The 22043-nt window shown below is 36.3% G+C and overlaps 1 protein-coding gene across 5 annotated transcripts in view; it reads left to right on the top strand.

The window, feature by feature from the left end:
• CBLB (Cbl proto-oncogene B) overlaps positions 1 to 22043 on the top strand; it is a 134723-nt gene that overhangs the window by 99713 nt on the left and 12967 nt on the right. For 2 of the 5 annotated variants that reach the window (XM_021534893.2, XM_021534894.2), the window contains exons 11-17: positions 5653 to 5838; positions 8333 to 8692; positions 10937 to 11031; positions 14883 to 15026; positions 18924 to 19003; positions 19103 to 19234; positions 20498 to 20635. In XM_021534893.2, coding sequence (XP_021390568.2) covers positions 5653 to 5838; positions 8333 to 8692; positions 10937 to 11031; positions 14883 to 15026; positions 18924 to 19003; positions 19103 to 19234; positions 20498 to 20635 — 1135 coding nt within the window. The remainder of the gene's footprint in view (positions 1 to 5652; positions 5839 to 8332; positions 8693 to 10936; positions 11032 to 14882; positions 15027 to 18923; positions 19004 to 19102; positions 19235 to 20497; positions 20636 to 22043) is intronic. The other 3 variants (XM_021534896.2, XM_021534895.2, XM_021534897.2) reach the window with 3 other exon arrangements.

Raw genomic sequence — 22043 nt, 5'->3', positions numbered from 1 at the left:
TTTTCAATTCTTACTTTATTGCATGGACATGTGGTAAGCTTTCTCAACATAAATTTGTTACTCCTTGAAAATCAAATGGGATATATTTGTGTCAAATCACCTGGCTGACCATTCTAAGAAAAATCTGGGCAGTGAAACTCGTTAGAAGAGAAGAGTTTCAGGGACATGAAGTTTTGATGAAAGTGACTGTAGGGCTTTACAATATGTCGTGGAAATACTCAATCAGAGATCAGAAAAATTCCAGTTCTGCAGTTTATCACTCGTATGCTGAACTGTACTCAGAAACTCTTAAAAGGTGTCTGAATTAAATCTCTGAAATACCTCAGACTTGAAATTGCTTTAAGGAAAAGAATAATCACGAAGCTCCTTAGACATTCCTTAAAGGAATTAGTAAGTGGATGCACATTAAGAATAATGAGTATTTCTTGCTTAGTGTTGTGTATGAGTCAGCAGTGGCAGCAGATCAACCCTAACAGAGTCTTTGCAGCGAGGCTGTTTATCTGCCTCATCAATCAGCTTATTTTTTTCTATTTCCATGTTGTTTTCTGATATTTCTTAATGAAAAAACAAGAGGAAGAGTGGTGCCAAAAGCCTCTGTTAATTGTTTCCTCACTGAGAAATTTCAGCCCCATGGTATCAGATTAGCTAATGCAGTTATTGCCCAAAATGTTCCTCTTCTAAGCTTTTGTTCTAGCGAAGCACAACATTATGAAATTAATATTAAAAAGTGGAGATTACAAGCTCAGGTAAATATTGAAAATAGTGTTGTTTTTTTTTTTTTTTAATTTTTAAAGAGGACATTTGAGTCTCTAATAGAGTATGTTAGTTATTCTGTAATGTTTAATATTTAATTTTCCTAATTAACGAAGAGTTCTCTGTCACTTTACTTTGGTACAAGATCTAATTTGATAAACCTCTTCTAAAAAGAAAGAAAATAAGGAAAATGGGTAGTGCTAAGAGCAAATAATTTTGAATTCTAAAGTGCTTACAGTAATTGTTAGATCCAAATAATATCCCATGAAAACATAGACGAGGGCTCGACCAGTATAGGAGACTATGAGGTTTTCAGTACCCTAAAGTGAATTAACTGTCTACAAACACTTTTGTCTAAAAGTAGATGAAGTTACCACATCTGGGGTGTTACTGTCTTCTCCGAAATTATTTTCCTTGATATCTGAATGTGCAAAACCCTGATTGATTGATTCATGCTGTACTTTAAAATAATGATAGGAAATTGTTAAGGCTGAAAGACAATTTGCCATGACTGGGCTTCTTCCAGCAGGTGAGTTAGGTCAAATTTGGTCAATAACAACAAATTACTTTGGTTCTCAAAATATGGGAGGAGGCTGTTTTCACTCATTTCCATATTATTAAGTTGACTGATTTTTTTTTTTTCTGGTAATGGAAGGCATGTATTGCATAATGTTTTTTATTTCATAATATAAAATATAAAAATATTAAAATATAAAAATAGGACTTTAGGTATGTATCCAGATATTCCCTTTGGCACCTGGAACTCATATATGCATTTTACTTCCTACATAATAGTTGGTGGAATGTGCTAAGATCATGTCACTCAACAGGAGTGACTTAATTAACTGATTACAGACTAGTAAACTAGTGTGTAATCATAACTAGGTGGCTTAAATGCTGGGAGGCAGTGTGCCTCCCCTAATTACTGATTCCCTTGGCAGTGTGCTGCTGTCTCTCAGAGACACAACTCCCTCTCCCTCCTTCACGTGCATTTCTTTGGGTCAGCAAAGATAAAGAGAATAAATCTGTCTTTTTAAAAACACGTTTGCAGTCACCAGTGTTAAATGATGTAAATTTATATCCTCATTTAAGGTTTTAAGCCTAGATTATACAGCTCTGTCTAGGTCACAGCTTATTTGAACAAGAAATAACAAATATGTGAGTTACTTTTACCTGATTATAAATAAATAAACTTCAGAAAGCTGCTTCTGGTGTAGGTCTGCTTGGACCCTCTTAGATGTCTCATGCAGTTTGAGTTTGCTCCAAGAACATTTACAGGCAGGATAGTATTGCTCAGTGAGTCAATCATTAGGGTTTATGTTGAGTGTGCTTTTTATATGGGCCTTTCTGGCATAAAATTATTTGAAAACTCTTGATTCAATAGCCGGGCTGTTAATATTTCCATAAAAAAAAAAAAAAAAAAAAAAAAAAAAAAAACCAAAAAAAAAAAAACCACTTGACTAGAAATTGTAATCAGTGTTGGAAGCAGGCTTTTTCTTGAATTCACAACTGCTAGGAACAAACTGATACCAGTGTATCCCAATAACAAATATATCTGATGGAAAAACACAAGTGTGGTCCCTTCTGCAGTACAACTGCAAAGTCCCAGCTGCTTTTCCCTTGGCAGCAGTCATGCCAGCCAGATGAATCCCATGTTGTTACAAAGGAGTCTGTGTTCTTCTCCTTAATTACATCTTTATTGCACAGGTCTCTGTGTGGTGCAGCAGAGCCCCTTTGTACACTGCAGGTCTGTCTTCTGTCACTGCCAGTTCATTTGAGCTAGTTTGTGGCTTAATCACTTGCTTGTTTTAGCTTTTTGTCACTATTTTCTCTCACTGCACATTTTTTTCCCAGCATATAAAAAACATCCAAAAACCTCCAGTAGGTGACAAAGAGGAATTTTAGGAAAGTATGCCAAAAAGTGTAGATATTATTACACCTGTTAATGCCTTGGTGTCCACATGAGATGCGGCCTTCTTGTTGGCCTACCTGTCACTCATCAAATGATGCAGTTGGACAGGTTGGATGGGGGTGGACTGGAAAATATGGGATTTTCATATTGGGACTGTGATGGAAATCTGATACTGAGTGCCAAGGAAAGCCTGTTTGCTGCTGTGGAATATTTGGTTTTATTTTATTTTCGTATCGGTGGATCCAATCAAAGAATTGTTTGTCCCAGCAAAGCTTTTGCTCTTCAGCACCAAGTGGTGATACAGATTAAGCTTCCTTGTAGGGAGAGAAAGTTGCTTTTGCTTGCAGCTATTTAACTTTTTTTTTTTTTTTCAATTGTTACTCTTTAGCTTGTTGGCCATAATAATTCCCTTTTTGAAATCTCTGCAGTCACAGCAGTTCTGTTGGCATTGTGGCTGTAGTACAGCATAGTAGTCCAGGGGACCAAAAAATTACTTTGCTATTTTAAAGACATAACAAAGCATGGGTATAAGCCTAAATTCATGCCCTCTCACACACTTACTACTTGGAAAACTTTCCATTTCGTTTTGTTAGTTGTGGTTTACTGTCCGTGGGATGTGATAAAGGTAGCCAAATACCAAGCTAATATATGGAACTAGAAGTTTATCACATAAATTACTTGCTTGCTTCATTTGGTTTAAAAGCATGTCAGGGTTTAAGTATCTTGAAATTTTTAAAGAATGAGTTTTATATGTGAATATTCTATGATTTTTGTCTCTGCAAAAGCTGTTGCAGCTGGAGAAAAGAAGTCTGACATGGATGGAGCAAGTGAGCACACTGAGAGAAGAGGGCATCGTTTGCCTAATGATTCTTTAGAGAGAGCTGTGTAAGAGAAGTTTGCCAGGTAGAAACAGGGATGGATAATCTTCAAATGATATCACTGCAGTGCTGGGATTTGTACAATTCCATGCAGTCTCCCATTTGAGACTCTCAGGTTGCTCTCTCAGGAAATTGTGTTAATTAGTTTGATGATGCGACAATTAGAACATCCTCAATTCCGAACAAATGTTTCCTGTCCAATAATTGGTTTTCAGTATTTCCTATCTTTCTTACTCTTTGTTTCCTACTCCTATCACATATATGATTACTCCTCTGGAACAATTCCCTGCTGACTGAAATGTATTATATTGTGCAACACCATAAAATGCTGTGACTTAACTATATCACTTCCATTTATTTTAAATAATTGAATCTTTTTGGAGGTGTGACCAGCTTATTTAGCTCTATTTGGGATAATTTGGGAAATAAATTCATTTTGTGTCTGCTGAAATCAGTCCTTTGAGTATACTGTATTGCAAATTCTTGGCTTTCAGGATTGCTTTATGGAGTTGTAACTAAACTTTGAAAACTAATGCTGTTAAATGATACAATGTTTGTTATGCTGTTTAACTGATAGATGCCTTCTGATAAAGAAAATGAATTGACATTCAGTTTATAGTAATTCTATAATTACTGTTGCTCAGGCATGCTTGCAAGATACATATCTTGCTTAGTTATTCAACTTCCCTTAATGTTGAGAGGCTGAATGCTTTGGTAATTTATGTGCTTATATTTATGGTCTTCCAGTCAAAGACAGGGTCATTCACCAATTAAATGAAACAAATAAAATTTAAAGACTTTATTCAAGGCATTTAATATTAATATTGAGACCACCTCTTCACTGAAGAGAGAAACTGAGAAACTTCTGGTAGCCATGAAGACCACAAATATAACTGATCTGGCTCTTGAATTTGAATGTTTAGTTGTGACATTGAGCTTGTACATGTAGACAAAGTGGGGAATACTCTAGATAACAAAGCAAAAATCATCCTGATGATGGAGTGCACATTACCCTTCTAGCTTTCAACATCTTCTCACCCCTCGCCTGTATTTTCGTGCTCTGTTGACAGTAACACTGTGGTGGTTTCTATTTTTGAAGGAAATGTGGCAGCAATCCCTGTTGTATAGAATGGGATATTAAACTAAGCTGTAGTTCAGAGCATTGATAAGGATCAGTGCTCTAGATCCTTTTCCTCACTCTGCTTTTGAATTTACGAAGCTTCCAGTTTCTTTAAAATAATGATGGTGTGTAAAGAAAGGTAGTGTTGCTTACTTGCTTACCTTGTTACAGAACTTCCTACTCTCATCTCAGTTATCACTGTGGATTTTCAGCATTCATGAGCAAAAGCTTATGAAGAGAGGGGAAAGTTTTTATCCAAGGGGTTTAGCCCAAAGAGGGGTGCATTTTTGCCTCTCTAGAGTTGAAATCCTTGGTTCTGAAGAATTTGAAAGGACGGGTCAAGGAAAAAAGAAATCATAATTTGTCCCTGGAGGGGGATGTTAAATGTTTGTGTTATTAGGTCAGTATTTGCTTAAACGATTAAATTGTTCTAAAAATATTTTTATAATCCCTTCATTTTTTTGCTGATTTCACTTCTTTCCTTAAAGTCTTGCTGGTGACTTTGATTGGTAAATTTTCCAAAGGCATACCTTCTGTTTTGTGTGGAAGTATGATTTGAAAATGGGTGTAAGCAGTAAGGGGCAATATCATGAATATCCAGCTTTTAAAAATAATTTGTAGAACTTTAGATTCAGTACTTTCTGTTAATTTAAAATCTATCAAGGGTAGCAGTGCTATGGTAGAATTTATAAATTTTTTTTCTTCATTTTTGGCAGTGATTGTTAGGTTTTTATACAAATTGCCGGAATATATATTAGTTTTTTCATCACAAGCCAACACGGGTTTTTATTTTGAGGTAGAATGACTTGTAGACTTCTTTTTCAGTAGCTATAAGATGAGCTCTACTGTCCAGATGTCCATTATGTAAAATTACTTTTATAATTGACTCTTAATAAGTATCTGATAAGTATCAAGCATTTTAGTTGGGGATTGGAAGTTGTATACTTGATCATCAGGTAAAAGGTAATTTTATTTTTTCTTTGCTGAAGTGCAATGACAGGCAGAACTCACCAGTGACCTCTCCAGGATCTTCCCCTCTTGCACAAAGAAGAAAACCACTTCCAGACCCCCTGCAAATCCCTCATCTTAGTCTTCCACCTGTCCCTCCCCGTTTGGATCTGATTCAGAAGGGAGTGGCACGGTCACCGTGTGCCAGCCCCACAGGGTCACCAAAGGTAAGCGTTCCTGGACCAATATAAGGATATATAAGAATATAAGAATTCTGAGAAATTGCATTTTCTTTTTTTTCCAAGGTGAGCTTCCTGTTTGTTTTGTAAAGTGGACTGTTTCAAACCCTTCCATGGATATTGTTTTTTCAGGATTTTGCTCTGCCCAAAAGAGCTTTATTTCCTTCTAGTTTGAAGAAACTTTAGACTAGATCCGTATTGATGAAGTCTCTTCATTTTCTATAACACCTTTAGTAGTTAAAATTTTCTGGTTGCATATGTTGGTCAAATATGACTTCAGTTTGTCTGATGATTATATTGTACTTGGTTATGGTCAGAATTTTAAAGATGTTGCAGTAATGGATCAGTTCTGTAACAAACTCTGATTAATGAAAATAAATAGAAGCTAAAGTTTCCTGAAAATAGATTTAAAGGTCATTATCTCATTAAAATTATATGTTTTCCTTTCATGATGATTTATGTTCAATTTCCACAGTGTCCTTACAAGAAAAATATGTGCAGATACACTGCTTTCAAAACCTTAAATGGCATATAATAGGACTCAAATTTCAAGGGAAATAATAATGACTCTATAGCCAATAAGATTGTATGCTGTGTTTTGTAAAACTAGTGCTACTAAAGATTCAATGATTTTTTGAGTGGATAAGCATGAACAAGAACAAAAATACTGTTTGCTACTCTGTAACAAGTTGATTGTTTTATTATAATTGTTGTATAGAGAGTGAGTTAGATTAAAATTTTTCACTTTTATATGATTAATTCAAATTCAAGTTCAGGACATGACTTGAAATCTGTGTGCTCATAATAATCCAGTTTGAAGTAGCTTGTTTCTTTTTTTTACTTTAAGGTTGAAAATCAATATCTTTTTAAGATTTTACTGGTTTATAATTTAGAAGAAAAAAATAGAAGTTTGAATAGTTTCTTTAATCTTCTTTCTTCTTATAATATGCAAAGGAATTTATAACACATTGAGGACATACACAAAACATATGCCACATCCATTAAAATTAGTTTTACAATATCGTTTTTTGCAGAGTTCATGGCTTTAAAATAATTAAACCAGGAATAGCATTAATGCTGCTTTAATTTTTTGAAGATGCTTTTTTTATATGAAACTTTTGCTGGAAAAAAAAAAATTGTGGGGTTCAAGAGAAACACAATGGGAGTAACAAAGAATAATCTCGTACATTAAAAAAAATATATTTAAGAGGAAAAAAGGCTATTTAGTCCTGCCAAAACTATTCCTTAAGGAAAAAACCCACAACTTTTCTATTTTACTCAAATTAAAAACTATAATTTATAACTATAAGGTGTAACAAAAAATCTGGACCAGGGTATTATTTTCCTGTGTTGACAGTGAAAATAACTATTTTACTTGACTAGCAAGGGAGTTAAACAGCTCTTTATTTAGTTTGCTTCCTTTTAATATGCATAGGCCTGTAGGTAAAATAACTATTTGTGGTTCAAGTCACATGTTGAAGTACTGCTTGAAGAATAGTGCTGGGCTAGCCAGTGAAGTGAGAGCAAATGCTGTCTTACTTAAAAGTTTGGTGACTTCCATTTCTTTAAGTGGTAATGATATGCAGGCTTGCCAAAGTCCAAGAAAATTATACATTCCCAGGAAAATAATCTTCCCTGCATTTCTTGTGGTAGTTGGAGAGCAAACATTTTTAAAGACCTGGCCCAGCTGTTACTTTGTAAATTACCATTAGTAATTCTGTCATAATGTTTGGGTTTTGTCAGATTTGTGCTCAGGATTGTGCAGCTATGAAGTTTTTCTCCTGATAACTTGGGTTTCAGCTTTTTAGTAGTAGCATACATAATTTTAGAAGACATTTAACCATTTATGATATAATTCAATTCTTAGAAAGCAAGTATTCTGACAAATATTCCTTGCAGATAAGGTAATTGCAAGGAAGACTACAAACTAATTAGGTTGCTACCTGAAAAACTGAACTGCAGTTCAAACAGATTTGGCACTCTTAACACAGTGCATGTCATGTAAAGGTTGGAGGTATATAATTAAAAATGAAATAATTCTTTCTTCTTCCCCTTGCTCTCTAGTCATTGCTTTTTGTGCTTGTTTGCTGTCAGCAAGTTATTCCCCTGGGAGTTTATTTTGTTTGGGGTTTTGGGTTTGTCTTCCACATCAGGACAGTGCACAGAATTCATTTCAGCAGATGAGTAAGCGATTCACATGATCGAAGCAAAGGATACCGGAAAAATACTACGGTTTAGATAAATCTGCTTGAGTTAGCTGTCTTTTCTGCTTCCCACTCCTTGCTTGGGTTACTCATGCAACATCAGAAATGGGGGCACGCTTTCTGAAGAAGGGCCAAGGTTGTCTGCAGCACGCCAGCAAGCGTGCTGATGTGGTGCCAAGAAAATATCTCGGAAACGGCGAAGCCGCGCTTGGCCACGAGCGACGTCCATGCCTCTGTGTGACTTCTCTCTTGTTTTGTCACTTCCATGTGCCCTTTAGTCTTCTCCCTGCATGGTGAGGAAGCAGGACAAGCCTTTGCCAGCGCCGCCACCTCCCCTGCGAGACCCTCCGCCGCCGCCGCCGGAGCGGCCGCCGCCGATGCTGCCGGAGAGCCGGGGCGCCAGGCTCCTGCACCACGGGGACAACCTGCCCGCCCGCGAGCAGCCCGTGCCCCTGGAGGGCTGGTGTCCCAGGGACGCCTTCGGGACCAGCCAAGGCTGCCGAGCCGGGGGCGACGCCTCCCCCAAGGCAGGACTGACCGCCACCGCCAACCTCAACGGGAGGCACGGCCGCCTCAGCTCCGAGCAGGGATTCGTGAGGAAGCACAGACGACACGAGCCGCCTGCTGAAGGTGCCAAGGTATTTCCAGTGAGGTGTTCAATCCTAAATTCACGCCCACGCTCTTTGTATTGGCCAGTGTTGATTTGTGGTTTCTGAACCTTTTCTGTCGATACTTAATATTAAGCTGCTCATAAAGAAATGATTTGTTAAATACCGTAATTTATAAAGCAACAGTAGATGAGGGTCTGTGTTGGGGAAGATGAAATAGGAAGAATTGGGTGTTCAATCCCGAATTCACGCCCTCGTGCAGCGTTGTCTTACACGCTCTTTATATTGGCCAGTGTTGATTTGTGGTTTCTGAACCTTTTCTGTCGATAGTTAATACCAAACTGCTCATAAAGAAATGATTTGTTAAATACCGTAATTTATAAAGCAACAGTACATGAGGGTCTGAGTGACAATTTTCATGCAAAACCTTTGAAAAATACCTTTGAGAGAATACCGAGCAAGGATTCATGAGGCAGTACAGGTGTCACGAGCCACCTGCAGAAAGTGCCAAGGTATTTCCAATGAGGAGTTCAAACCTAAATTCACACCTTTGTGCAGTGTTGTCTTACACGCTGTTTATATTGGCCAGTGTTGATTTGTGTCTTCTGAACCTTTTCTGTCGATAGTTGATATTAAGCTGCTCATAAAGAAATTATTTGTTAAATACCATAATTTATAAAGCAACAGTACATGAGGGTCCGAGTTACAATTGTCATGTAAAACCTTTGAAAAATATCTTTGAGAGAATATTCTAGATTTGCTATATTCTTCTAGCAAATTATCTATGATAACAATGTATCCCTGTATGTTATAATAATACAGCATCTCAAGTCCACTTTGAAACTGTCACATGCCAAAACTGTGTATGCATTTTCTGATGGAATACTAGATGATCCAATTGCCTCTGTTGTAGGTGAGGACAATTCTGGCATTTAGCAGCTTCAGGCACTTGCAAAACCATTTACAGCTGGTCAGACTTAGCTTTGAAAAGAGATCAAATGGTGATGTCCTAAGAAAAATTTCCTAGTTCTGCTCTAATCAGTTTTATCAAAGCAGCTCAGTAATTTATTCATAGAGGTTATTAACTCAAAGCTGCTCTCTTTGTTTTCTTGAAGACTACACAGCTTGTGCAAGACTACAGAGCTCTTGCTTGGATGGATGGATTTGTGGTTAAGCCATGGTAGTTAGAAATATTTTTTTTTCATCTATTTGCTTTTCTCAAAACCACAAACTATTTAACCCTTCTATCTCCAGTTAATTTGTTTTTAATGTATATATATATATATCAAGTATTTTCACAAAAATATACATGGAGGTTTTGATTATTTTGAAAGTACATTACTGAAATTCAATTGCTATCCATAAGGCCTGTTGACATATGTGATGAAAAGTACTTAAGTCATCTATTAAATTATATATAATTTAATTATTATTATATAATGCATTTCTCAACGTTGAGCCAAAGCACCAAAATTTTACTTAGAGCTAGGCTGTTGTTTCTGTTGATTTTTAAAAGGATATTGGGTTTATATCTTCAACTGTACCTTCATGTAGCATTCTTGTGGTCTAGCACAGTACTGAAGCTGATAGAATGAGTACTTTTCAAATTAGAATACCTAGCCAGTGTGGAATTGTAGTCTGGAGAAATTACATTTATAGATCTTTGACCAAGTAGTGCTTGAACTGTCCTCTTCAGGTTGTAGATATGAACCGTTTGATTAGAGGAAGCAAGCCTGAATTACTATTTCAGGCTGTATTTACATTCATGGGGGAAACATGGAATGAATTTTCTTCCCTGATGCATGTATCAACTGTAATATAAACTTTTTGCTATTGGTAGAAGCCAAGAATTGGGAAGGCAATCCTGTGGGTGGAGGATGGATTCTGGCAGGCGCTGTATCACCGTTTTAATAATTAATATGTTTAGCGTGATGTACCCGTTGCTTTGCCATTACACTTCATCTCTCTCACTTTGCAATCTTGAGGTCTTAATTTTCCCCCAAGCACTTCAGCTGTAACTGATGGTCTGTCTAGTAACTGTCATGTGAAACTTCTTCTTTTTGGTGAAGTTTTAAACAAACATGTTCTACAGCTCCAAAATAGGGTGAGCTGAAACAGGCCTGAGAGTCACTTCAGAGACAGCTCTGTGGTGTGAACTCCTGGGAAAGCCTTTACCCACAGGCTGCTCAAGGTCTGTTGTGTAATAATACCTAGTTGATGAATATCCATGGTCATAGAAACAGATACCCATTGTAATACTTCTGTGATTTTTAGGTTTTTTCAAATGGTCATCTCATGAGTGAAGAATATGATGTCCCTCCACGGCTCTCGCCCCCTCTTCCAGCTGGCTCTGTCATCCCTAGTATAAAGTAAGTTAACTTTATCTATTAAAGAGAAGTGCTAGTTAATGTTAGGTAATAACACTGAGTAATAATTCTGGTGCTAAAAGAAAAAATGGGAAAAAGAAAGAAATTAACTAATATAACTTGATATGCTTTCCATGAATTTTAATGTGCCTTTACAAAGGGAACGTAAATGGTATTGATTAAGTGGGAACAGTCCTAATGTTAATTGGACACAACATGTTTGTATAGGGAGAGAGGGTAAATCGTGGCAGATCTTGCTCACAGGAATTTGGCAGTGCAGAGCAGATACTGTCTGGTTTGGCTTCTATTACTACAGAAGTGTGGTCTGAGCTGTTTATCACAGGAGATGACAGATTGTAGGGAAAGTGCTAGACCTAAACAATGTATTCTGTCACTGTTCTGCCTCTAATCTAGTCAGGCCTTCTGGGCTTTCAGTGTGGAGCTTTACCCAGGGTTCACACTATCATCTCTTATTTGTTGTGGCTAAAAAGCAAGCAACCAAAACAATTCTATATAATTTTAAATATGATCAACGTTCCTGAGTTCCAGAATATGGGAAATTTTCAAGTGCAGACAACTGTTAGTCTTCCGGTAAAAATGACTGCTGATTTTTTAAATAAAGATGTTGCTGTCATAGCAAGTATCTTCGGACTCTGATGACACAGGGTTTTGTACAGAACAAGATATATTTAAAGTTGAAAGCTTGGAAGTCCTGTAATGTGGTTTGACCTTATTTTGTGTTTTTGTAAGGAAATGGACCATATGACAATAATGTTATCTTCCAACTTCTTTCCAATGTTCTTGGGATTCTTGCTGTTAAAGAATATAATTGGACAGTCAATTCATATTAGTCCTGAGAACTTTCTCATTACATTTTTGTGTTCAGTTAGCTTAAATATGGAAGACAAATATATTTCAGCATTTTATTAATAGGCTGGTTTTTTGGGGTTTTTTTTTGTTGGTTTTTTTTTTCCCTGAGCACTACAATAAAGGTGGAGGGTTGATTTTTTTATTTAGGAGCCTGTTTTCAGGTGGGGTGAAGTTCTCCATGCCTACTTCCAGTTCAGAAGAAAATTTTAGAATATTTTCCAGGCATGCCTGTAATTAAATGTCAGGATGTAACCTTGTGGAGGTAGGGCCTCAGAGACTGGTTGGATACCTCATGTCATCAGTGCCCTTCTAGTCTGCTTATTTCATAACACAATGAAAATCTGAAGAGGGGAATATTCTTATTTCTGTATTTCATAGCATGGAAAAACATCCTACTTCATAAAAATCCCATTTTTTTTTCACTCAGATATTTGCAGATGTAGCCTAGAACCAAAGTACAGTGTATGCACAGAGCATTGGAAAGTCCACAAAATATTGTAACAATATGTACAGGCACAAAATCCATGTCAGGCCAGTTCAAAGTTAGAATGTGTGACTTCTTCTTGGTCAAAAGGAATTCTTTCATTAACCAAAGATTTCTGAATAGAAAACTGATGTTTTCCTGGAAGAAGGAAAAACCTTCATTTGCAAATCCAAACTCCATTGATTTTTGAGGAAAAAATTAAAAAATTTGTTTCTGTTTTGGCTTTGTGCTTACACCTTTTAAAAATTACACAGGCAGTTTTAGATTTGGATTTTTAAAGCATAAATTATCAATATATAACGTTAGGAGTAAGAAGTTCAAATTATCTAATTACTGAAATATTATGTGGAATGACTGTTAAAAATTGATCATTGTATGTTGTTGCTTTAAACACTAATATGCCTGTTTTCAATTTATTTAAAATTAGGTTTTTGTCACCACGAGGAAATATACCAGTAATCTATAATATTGTATGATAATATGTAGGTGGAAAAACTGGGGAGGAAGGGAAAAACACATCTTTAAAGACAGCAATTTCCATCAGCCACAACAATTGCTTTCAAAAAATGTAACTCAAATAATATCTAGCATGATTTATTTGGAAATGTCAGAGAGAATATTTTTACAGTCTATTTTTCCTCCCGTTGAATTGACTGTGCTCAGCACTCATAAATGTTGAACTGTACATTATTCAAAATACTCTGCTTTTCACAACTGTGCTACTCCAATTAATCTGAGCAAGTTGCTCATTTTTTTTCATGCTCCCCAATCTGTGCAGTGTGGTGGATTGAGAGCTGGTTTGTTTCATATAGCTCCAAGGCATTCTGTTCTTTCTCCTTGTTATAATCAGGCTGTAATTCCTAACATTTGACTGAAGGATACATTGATAATGTATGAAATGTCTTATTCTAAATAACAAGGAGGCAAAATGACTCTTACTTGAAACTTCACAATTCTAAAATACCCCTACTTAAATTGTTTGATCAGCTTTTACTGAATATAATGTTTAACATATGACCTTTTTTTTATTAAAAAGCTACTAGAGGTTTTTTGTTTGTTTGTTTGTTTTTTTTAATTTTTCCTGGAAACAGTGCTGATTTATTTTTGTTTTACTAAAATAGTGACTATAAACTGTACTTCAATAATGAAGTATTGGACTCCTGCTAACTGAACATCTGATTTTCATTTTCCACTCAGCTTCTATGTTTTTGACTGAGCATGTTAAAATAGTTATTTTTAATTGGACTTCTGTAATTTTGTCAGACTTTTTTAGCAGTTTTGATCAAGTTGCTGCTTTATTCTTGAAAAGATATCTGAGACTCTTACATCAAAGATACAGAGTGATTCTTATCCAAATCTTCAACATTTTAAATTTAAATAGTGGGGTTTTTTTCATTCCAGTGAGTAGCTCCTATTTTTCTACATCAGTAGCAGACTCTGTCTCAAAAGCACCATAAACCACAGGGATATTTTGCATGAGGAAGTGTTCATTTTTGAGTATGATTTTGATTTTCCACTCAGCTTCTATGTTTTTGACTGAGCATGTTAAAATAGTTATTTTTAATTGGACTTCCGTAATTTTGTCAGACTTTTTTAGCAGTTTTGATCAAGTTGCTGTTTTATTCTTGAAAAGATATCTAAGACTCTTACGTCAAAGCTACAGATTGATTCTTATTCAAAAACTTCAACATTTTAAAGTTAAATTGTGGGGTGTTTTTTTTCATTCCAGTGAGTAGCTCCTATTTTTCTACATCAATAGCAGACTTTTTGTCTCAATAGCACCATAAACCATGGGGATATTTTGCAGGAGGAAATGTTCATTTTTGAGTATGTAACGACACATCCAATTCCAAGCGCCTTTCGTGGTCTGCGTACTCTGTGAATATATTAGGAATATTTAGTTGCCTTGAGGTAGTTGAGGGGGAAGTAGCACCAAAATGTGTTTCTCCTCTTGCTGTCTGTCCCATCTTGCTACCAAAATGTTGAAGGTGAAGTCATAGCCCCATTAAGGCCAACTGTGGCTTGGAATTCCAGTCTCCCTTGAGCTCAGCCTTTGGCGTGGCTCTTCTTGGTGACAGAAGGAGCAGGGCTGATGGGTTCCAGACATGTGAGAGGACATGTCCTTCCTCACAGGCTGTGAGAATGTCCTCTGCATCACTAAGCACCTTTTGTCCTGAATTAACTTTCATTCAGTGTTTTTGATAAATGCAAGCAGGCCGAGTCTTGCAAGTGCCTATTTGGTACTTTAATTCTTTGCAGCTTTCTATGTTGTGCTTGCTTAAAATAACAGTTTAACTCTTAGAGGGGTAGCTGCCCTTTGCTTTATGCATGCTCAGTGACAAAAAGTCAGTAACCTTACAAGTTTCTCATGGTGCTTTTGTCTCCTCATATGTAGCGGACTTATTAAGGATGTTTGGGCTAAAGAAGAGTATTTTCAGTATTATCTGAGGTCAAGTACCTAACAGCTGAAGATAAACCATTATTTTTCTAATCTCCTTAGGTGCCCTGGTCCTTCAGCAAATTCTCTATCTGATAAATCAAGGGAACACCTAGATGATGATGATGAATACAAAATTCCTTCTTCACATCCTGTAATACTGAGCTCACAACTGCCTCATGGTCATAATATAAAACCACTTGCTTGGTAAGGTGATTTAGCAGCCTTGAAAATTTTTTTTTACAAAACCTCTGCTTTTTCCAAAATAACAGGATTCAATATCTGAAATTATGGTTAAGCTTGCCTGCCTCCTAAGCTTGGATTACCCATGCTTCTGTTTCATTTGGCCACCATCACAGATATAAACCTATGAAGTTCACATTATTGAATCTGTTTTGTGTCAGAACTGTGCGGGGTTTTTGCCTTTAGATACCATTTCTGCACTTGGGGGTCTTTTTTTTTTTTCCTTACATTGAAGTTTTCAAAACTGACCAGGAGATTCAATCCCTAAAACTCTCTCAAATTTAATTTTAAGGAGGATTGTGTGACTGAAATTGCCAGTCAGCTTTGCAATTCTTAGCCTTTCACATTTTATATAATTCAATTTAAAAGCAATGCAGTACTGAAAAGTATGTGAACTGGTAGCTGTATGCACATACTTTGATTATTTTTTTGTCCAATGTATAGTTTTTTAGCTTTTTAAGCCCATCTGGTAGTATTTTTTCTTTGTGCTTCTCAGGAAGAGAACCTTTTTTTAAATGCAGGTGGAATATGTCTCCTTAGCTTTAAATATGCTCTGAAACAATACCTCCAAACTTTCACTGCTCAGAATTACTAATGGATTATGACAAGGAGATTTGGAGCAAGGGACATGGCAACTGAAGACTGTGACATTCCTGCTGAACTTGGCCTCTTAAAAAGATATGAATGGCTGGAATTAAAACAATAAGTCTGGAGTCACTAGGGGGAAAAAGGACAAATGTTTTACTGGTATTGTAGGTCACAAGTATGATATTAAAATCGAGTATTGGTCTAAAAAACTTGGACCTTCCTGTGATTAAAAAATTCTGTGATGTATTGCTGTTTTTCCCTCTCTTAGAATGTGATGTTGAGGACCCACCATCAATAAAGCTCAACATGTCTCATCTCCAAATTAGCCAATAATGATTTTTAAACCTTTTAAGTTAGAATGTAAAACAGGTAGAAAAAAGCTCATAATATGATCACTCTTTGCATGCAGGTTAAAAATTCTTTCTTAGAAATCCTGATCCACGCTTCACTGCATAGACATGAATATTTTGCAGTTGCTAAAGCTTAATGAACTTAAGTACTTAAATTTTTTCTACTCTATGAGACTTTTTAAAAAAATCAATGATAAATAAAACTGTGTTGGCTGAGCAAAAAAAATGGGAAGCAAGAAGATAAAAAGTCCAAGGTCCTAATCCTTTTTGCCTATGCCATTTTTATGGGGTTGTGTTGTGCTTTTATATGGGAATGATGCAAATAGATTCAAACTGAAATGTTCTTGAGAAAATAAGCAGCTGGAGAAATAGAATCTTACAATTTTTATTTTACAGAAAAAAAATAATTGAGTGCCTTCAGTTGACTGGTACAGTATTTTTTCAGACCCTTAGAGGCTATAGATGGAAAGATTTCCAAGTTTTCTCCAGTTTTTACTGTGCATATGGTGGGGTTTTTACATGAATTCAGGACTTGCTACACATAATATGCGTCGGTTTGCTATTCAAGTTGCTCTATGATTAAAACCACCAACTCCTCTTAGTATACATTCTGATAAGAAATTTAAACCATTCTCCTAGGCATTAAAAAAATAGTCGGGTGTTCCACATACTTAAAATGTCTTATTTTAGTTAATGTCACTGCTCAGATGTAAAAGCTGAGATAAAGTTGTCAAGAAAGAATCTGTTTCCTGGTTGATGTTGTGTTCTTTTCATGCATTTCATTAAGTGATATGGGAGGGATGTTTTGTTTCAATGAAACTTAACTTTTCATTATTGTTCATCAAAACTGTTATAAACTTTTTTTTTTAATGTTATAAATTTTTAGTTCATTTCAGTTCTTTCCCTTAGTGTCACTTTCTCTTATCTCTTTCCAAAGTGTTAGTCCCTAACTTCTTGGATAGTACTTGGAGTTCTCAGTAAGATAAAGAGCTTAAAAATTTTGTCAGAATGTTTTGTAATTTATAATTATGTAATTGTTCCATCCTACTCCCAAATTAGTGTTGTCTTTTGTCTCTTTTGCCTGTAGATATGGCAGTGCTAAAAATACCTCAAGAAAAATATAAAAACTGATTCACAGTTTTACTCTCTGGCAGATCATTGAATTGTCTGGTTTGTTACTGCTGAATGCCAGTTCAGGAATAAGAAATAAAAAGAAACAATTTCAGCATTACTAATTAGGCTATTGTTAGAAGAATGTTACATTATTACATTTCCTGTCTTTTCCTAATAAAGTTTTTTTTTCCAAAAGGGGAAAGGACAGAAGGCTTGCTTGTTAGTACTCATTTGATGCCCTTTTTTCTGGTGTGTACTGTTAACAGGCATTTCAGGATTGTTTGTAAACTGGTCACTTAAGTGGGCTCATCGTGGACCGAATACTTCTGCAGTGGTGCCATGTGAAATTACCTGGCTGCCTGTGGCTAGTTACATTATTGAAAATGTAGATTTCATTAAAGTAGAGTAGAAAATATGCTTAATTACTCAGTGTATATTGTGAGGAGTCAAAGGAAGTGTTGCATCCCCTGCATTTGAAAGATTGAACCAATCTAATGTCAAAGAAAGAAGCAACACTTCCTCTACCATATCTCTGGGGGAATTAATTTATAGCAAAATATTTTCTTACAGTTAGGGGCTTTTGTTTGTTTGTTTTTAAATCTTGCAATTATTCTTATATTTATTTCATTACTCCTAGTTGTAACTCTTGGGACCACAAATGCAATTCACTTCCTCTTTCCTGTTCATATATTTTAAATTATTCCAGACCCTTATTCATTCCTCCTTTCCATTTGGCCAAAGCTGATAGGTTTATTAATACTGTTGGTAAAAACCTCAAATCTGAAATTCTAGCTGTATATAACTCTAGCAGATTTCCCAATGTTTAGTAATAATGGTGCATGGTAGAATGGGATTTTTATCTTTAAGCTGGAGTTACTTAGCATGGTGGCTTTTTTCCAAGGAAAAATCTCTGGTTATTTCTGAATATACAGGGCCCACAGTTACAGTGAGAGGAGCAATTTCCTGGTTCTTTTGTATTTTTAAACAATATTTAATATTATGATAAGGGTTGTTCAATATTTTTCCCTGCCATATGTGAACAAAATCTCCTTACAAAAATAATCTCCAATATTTTCAACACGATTGTTGTAGGCACTCTTTACTATCTGGTTGGATGCTTTTCATATTAATTTGATATTCTTGATAAGTTTTGAGGGTAGAGTATGCTTCCATTTAAAAAAAAAAGCAGTAAACTGTGGTAGAAGTATTGGCAAGCCTCAGGTTTTTGATACAGAAATGAATAAATTCCTGAAGAACTGCTTTGTTAATTCAGTTTTGGGGTTTTCACTTTTTTTTAATGTTTGGCAGAGTTAAAATTTGTTTTTAATGTGTATTGTGGTGTTCTGTTCTTTTGTTCTTAAATTTTATTTGATGTTTTTCTGGTGTGCATTGGTGTGGATAATTACCAAAATCCACATTTCCCTTTTCTCATAATTCTGCTAGGGAAAATTCAGCATCTGTGAAGGTGAATTAATATTAAGCCTGTGATGTAACTGTGTGAATAATGACCTGAGCTCTGAAGTGAGGACTGCGTTTAATGTTAATTCTTCCTCTAACTTGTATTGCAGCCTGTGTTATTTTAAGCCATGTCAGTATGTTACCAAGAAAGCAGTGTAATCCTTCAAAGCAATTCTAATGAGGGTTAACGAGTATCTGCTCTTAATATCTAAAAATATCAATTTTAAAATTGATGCGGCCTATTGTCGCTGATTCATTTCCATATGGTGAACCGCCAGGTACTGCTCACTCAGGGAATCAATTAATATTTGGCTAAAGAGCTGATTGCTTCCTGCTTCATATGTGTCTTCAGGGTGTGTGAGAACGGCCAGTGTGCAAACGGGACGCACGGCGCCACGTCCGAGATAAAGAAGTCGAAGCGCCCGGACTCGGGTACGTTTTGGATTCTTTGTCGTTCACCGACGAGACTGACTCTGTGCTGCCCGTGGGTGCAGCAGGAAAACATTGACTTCTTGTGGTTGTGTCATTCAGGAGATGTCTGTGATGCACCTTCTGGGCCGGTACCTTTGCCTCCTGCACGGGCTCCTGCCAGAGACAACCCCAAACACAGCACTTTGCTCACCAGGACGCCCTCCGATTATGATCTTCTGGTGCCCCCTTTAGGTTGCAGATTTTTTGCTGATTACATTTAATGGTTAACGCTGCCCAGATGAACTAAATGCCATGTTTGCTGAAAAACAACCAGAGTTGACTAGGTCAGGAGTACCAAACAGGCTACGAGATAAATATTACATCTATAAGCCAGTATTTGTGTCATTTGGAATGTGTTTGTAAGGCTTCACTTGAGACAGACAAAAAGGTATATTAAATCTGTATTCCAGCTATGCAGATAAGTAAAAGCCATTTCCCTTAAAATAAATTTTAATTGTCTCTTACTAAGAAGTTTGAGCATTGAAATTTAATGCAGTAGTGGTGCATTTTTTCTACTGTAGCTTAACTAATTCAATTTATTTTATCAAATACAAAGAATACCAAAATGATGGTATTTGAGTAAAAAAACCGAAACCACTAAATTAAATTAATAAGTTAATTTCTAGGATCTTTTCCCCCATCAAGGGACAGTTCATATTCACTGCTGTCTACAGTTACCAAAAGCTCCTTTTTCCAACCCTGGTTTCTGTTCTACACAAAAATCAGTGATCTCTGTATATATATTGGTGCTATGCTTGGGGACCACCCACTTTCATTGACAAATTCAGTTGCACGGTTGTGTCTGTATGTGTCAGCATCCAAATTTCTTGTTCCATAAAATCTTTTGAACATTTGCCTTGTTCCTGCACTATGCTCTCTCTGGTCCCTGAAGCGTTCCTGAGATGCAGGAGAAATGAAGGCAAAATAACACATAAAAATCACAGTGCTTGGTAACTCTAGTCCTGCTTTCACCACCTTTGTGTAAGAGGTGCATTGTTTTGCCAAGCTCTAGAAAGTTCCATTTATATCTGGAGTCACAGCTTCTGAACAGCAGATAGAGATAATTCACAGTGTAAATGTAGCAGATTGAGTGCAGTCAGAGTTGATGTTTGTATATAAATACACTTGCTTAGCCACTGAAATACAGCTGTTACTCTACAGTGATACTCAGTGAAGCTTTCATTGTAGAACACTCTTGGTAATTGAGTCACTTAAATCTCTCCTTCCATCCAGAAAAGAAACTGAGCACTGCAAAAGGTCATCCAGAGCATGTTTTAGAAGAGAACTGTGGGTATTAACAGTGAGGTTCACAGTTTCATTACTGGAGTCACTGAACTGCTTAGATCAGCCATAGGAGTAAAGGCCTCAGCAGCCAAAGAAAAATAAAGCTTTTTTTTCTGTTCTGCAGTTCTTAATGAAGTTTTGCTCATCTGATAATTCATTTCTAAACTGCAGGTGAAGATGCATTTGATAACTCACCCCCCTCACTGCCACCACCACCACCACCTGCTCGGCACAGCATGATTGAGCACACAAAACCTGCTGGCTCAGGGAGCCGACCCTCTTCAGGACACGAACTCTTCCTCCATGCTGGTAGGAATACAGAGGCAACAGCATGTTTCATTTTATTTTCCTTTCCTTCAGAGGCATATCTGTTCAGTGATAAAGCTGTCACCAGGCTTTATAACTCATTATACAAAATATAAAAAACATCCAGATTTTAAATGGTGGAGGTGAAGCTACTCAGAAGATAGAAAAAATTCAGTTTTCATTATCACAAAGTAATAAAGTGAGGTCAATATTTCTATTATTTCTATACCAGGCTAGAAATTTTGTAAATTGTAGTTTTCTGTTGTAATCTGTAATATTAGTCTGTATCTGTCAGCTCCATTGTTTTCAATAGCATAATTCATGGGGGATATTTTCAAGTTGAAACTTTAAAAGAAGTTGTAAAATAAAGGAAAAGAATATTCTACTTTGTTAGAACTGTAGTAAAATTTTGCTACAAAACTATATTGTGAATAGAGTTGCTAGGTCCTGGGGTTCATAACCTTTTTGCTAAGTCAGGTTTTCACCTATCTTTCTCTGTAAGTCACTGTGATACATTCAGTCTGGTATTTTGCTTATAAAAGGTATGAAAACTCTGTTTACAATTCATGATTTTTGAGTTGAAAAGGGTTTGATTTTCAGGTTAATGAAATTGAATGCATTTGATGATTATGATACAGATTACAGCAGGATTTTTGTGGGTTATAGTGCTCGTCTGGGAAGTGATTTTTAAATTCTTTTTTCTCTCTGTGGAAGCTTTCAAAGGATGTTGGTATCTTAACTTTACCTTTTCCGTGAATATTTTCAGGGATGACCTGCCTTGTGGTGAGGTTAGATGTTGTCTTCCCCCTCTCTGTTTTTTTTTAGAAGCTCTATGGAGGGGGATAAAGTGAAATATTTGGTGGCAGTTTCACAGGAAGGCCAGAATGGGGTGACAAGCAGTCATGTGCAGCTGCATGATGCCCTGACAGGTTCCCTGGTGTTTGGCTGACCTGTGAGTGGAACTCGCTGTGGGGGGAAAGGAAGCCACTTTAGGTTGAAGTGCAGTGACCTTTTATGGAATGTTTTTATAATGTGTGTTTTGCTATCAGTCAAGGCCTGACATTGAGTAATTTGCTAAAGCTTTGTGTATTTTATAATGCAAATTCAGCTCAGTGTGTTACTTTCTCATCTAAGTTGCTGAATGCATCCAGGTGAAAAGGCTTAGCTCAATTTAAAGGTTGATGTTCATAAATACAGTGTTGTTTATCTCCTACACTTCAAAATAAAAACATTGTAAACTTCAGCAGTCTAGTCTGAATGAGTGCCTCAGTTATATCATCTGATGCAGAAATACACAGTGCATCATTCAGTTGTGATGGGAATGGAGAGGAAAAATAGTAGCCCTCACACACAGATGCAAACAAGCTCCATCTGCCTGTGCCCAGAAACATGCAGAATTTAGGTGTTTAAG

This window comes from Lonchura striata, chromosome 2 (assembly GCF_046129695.1).
Source record: "Lonchura striata isolate bLonStr1 chromosome 2, bLonStr1.mat, whole genome shotgun sequence".
Classification (NCBI taxonomy): Eukaryota; Metazoa; Chordata; class Aves; order Passeriformes; family Estrildidae; genus Lonchura; species Lonchura striata.
Note: the sequence above shows the minus strand (reverse complement) of the source record. Positions and strands in the feature narration are given on the sequence as shown.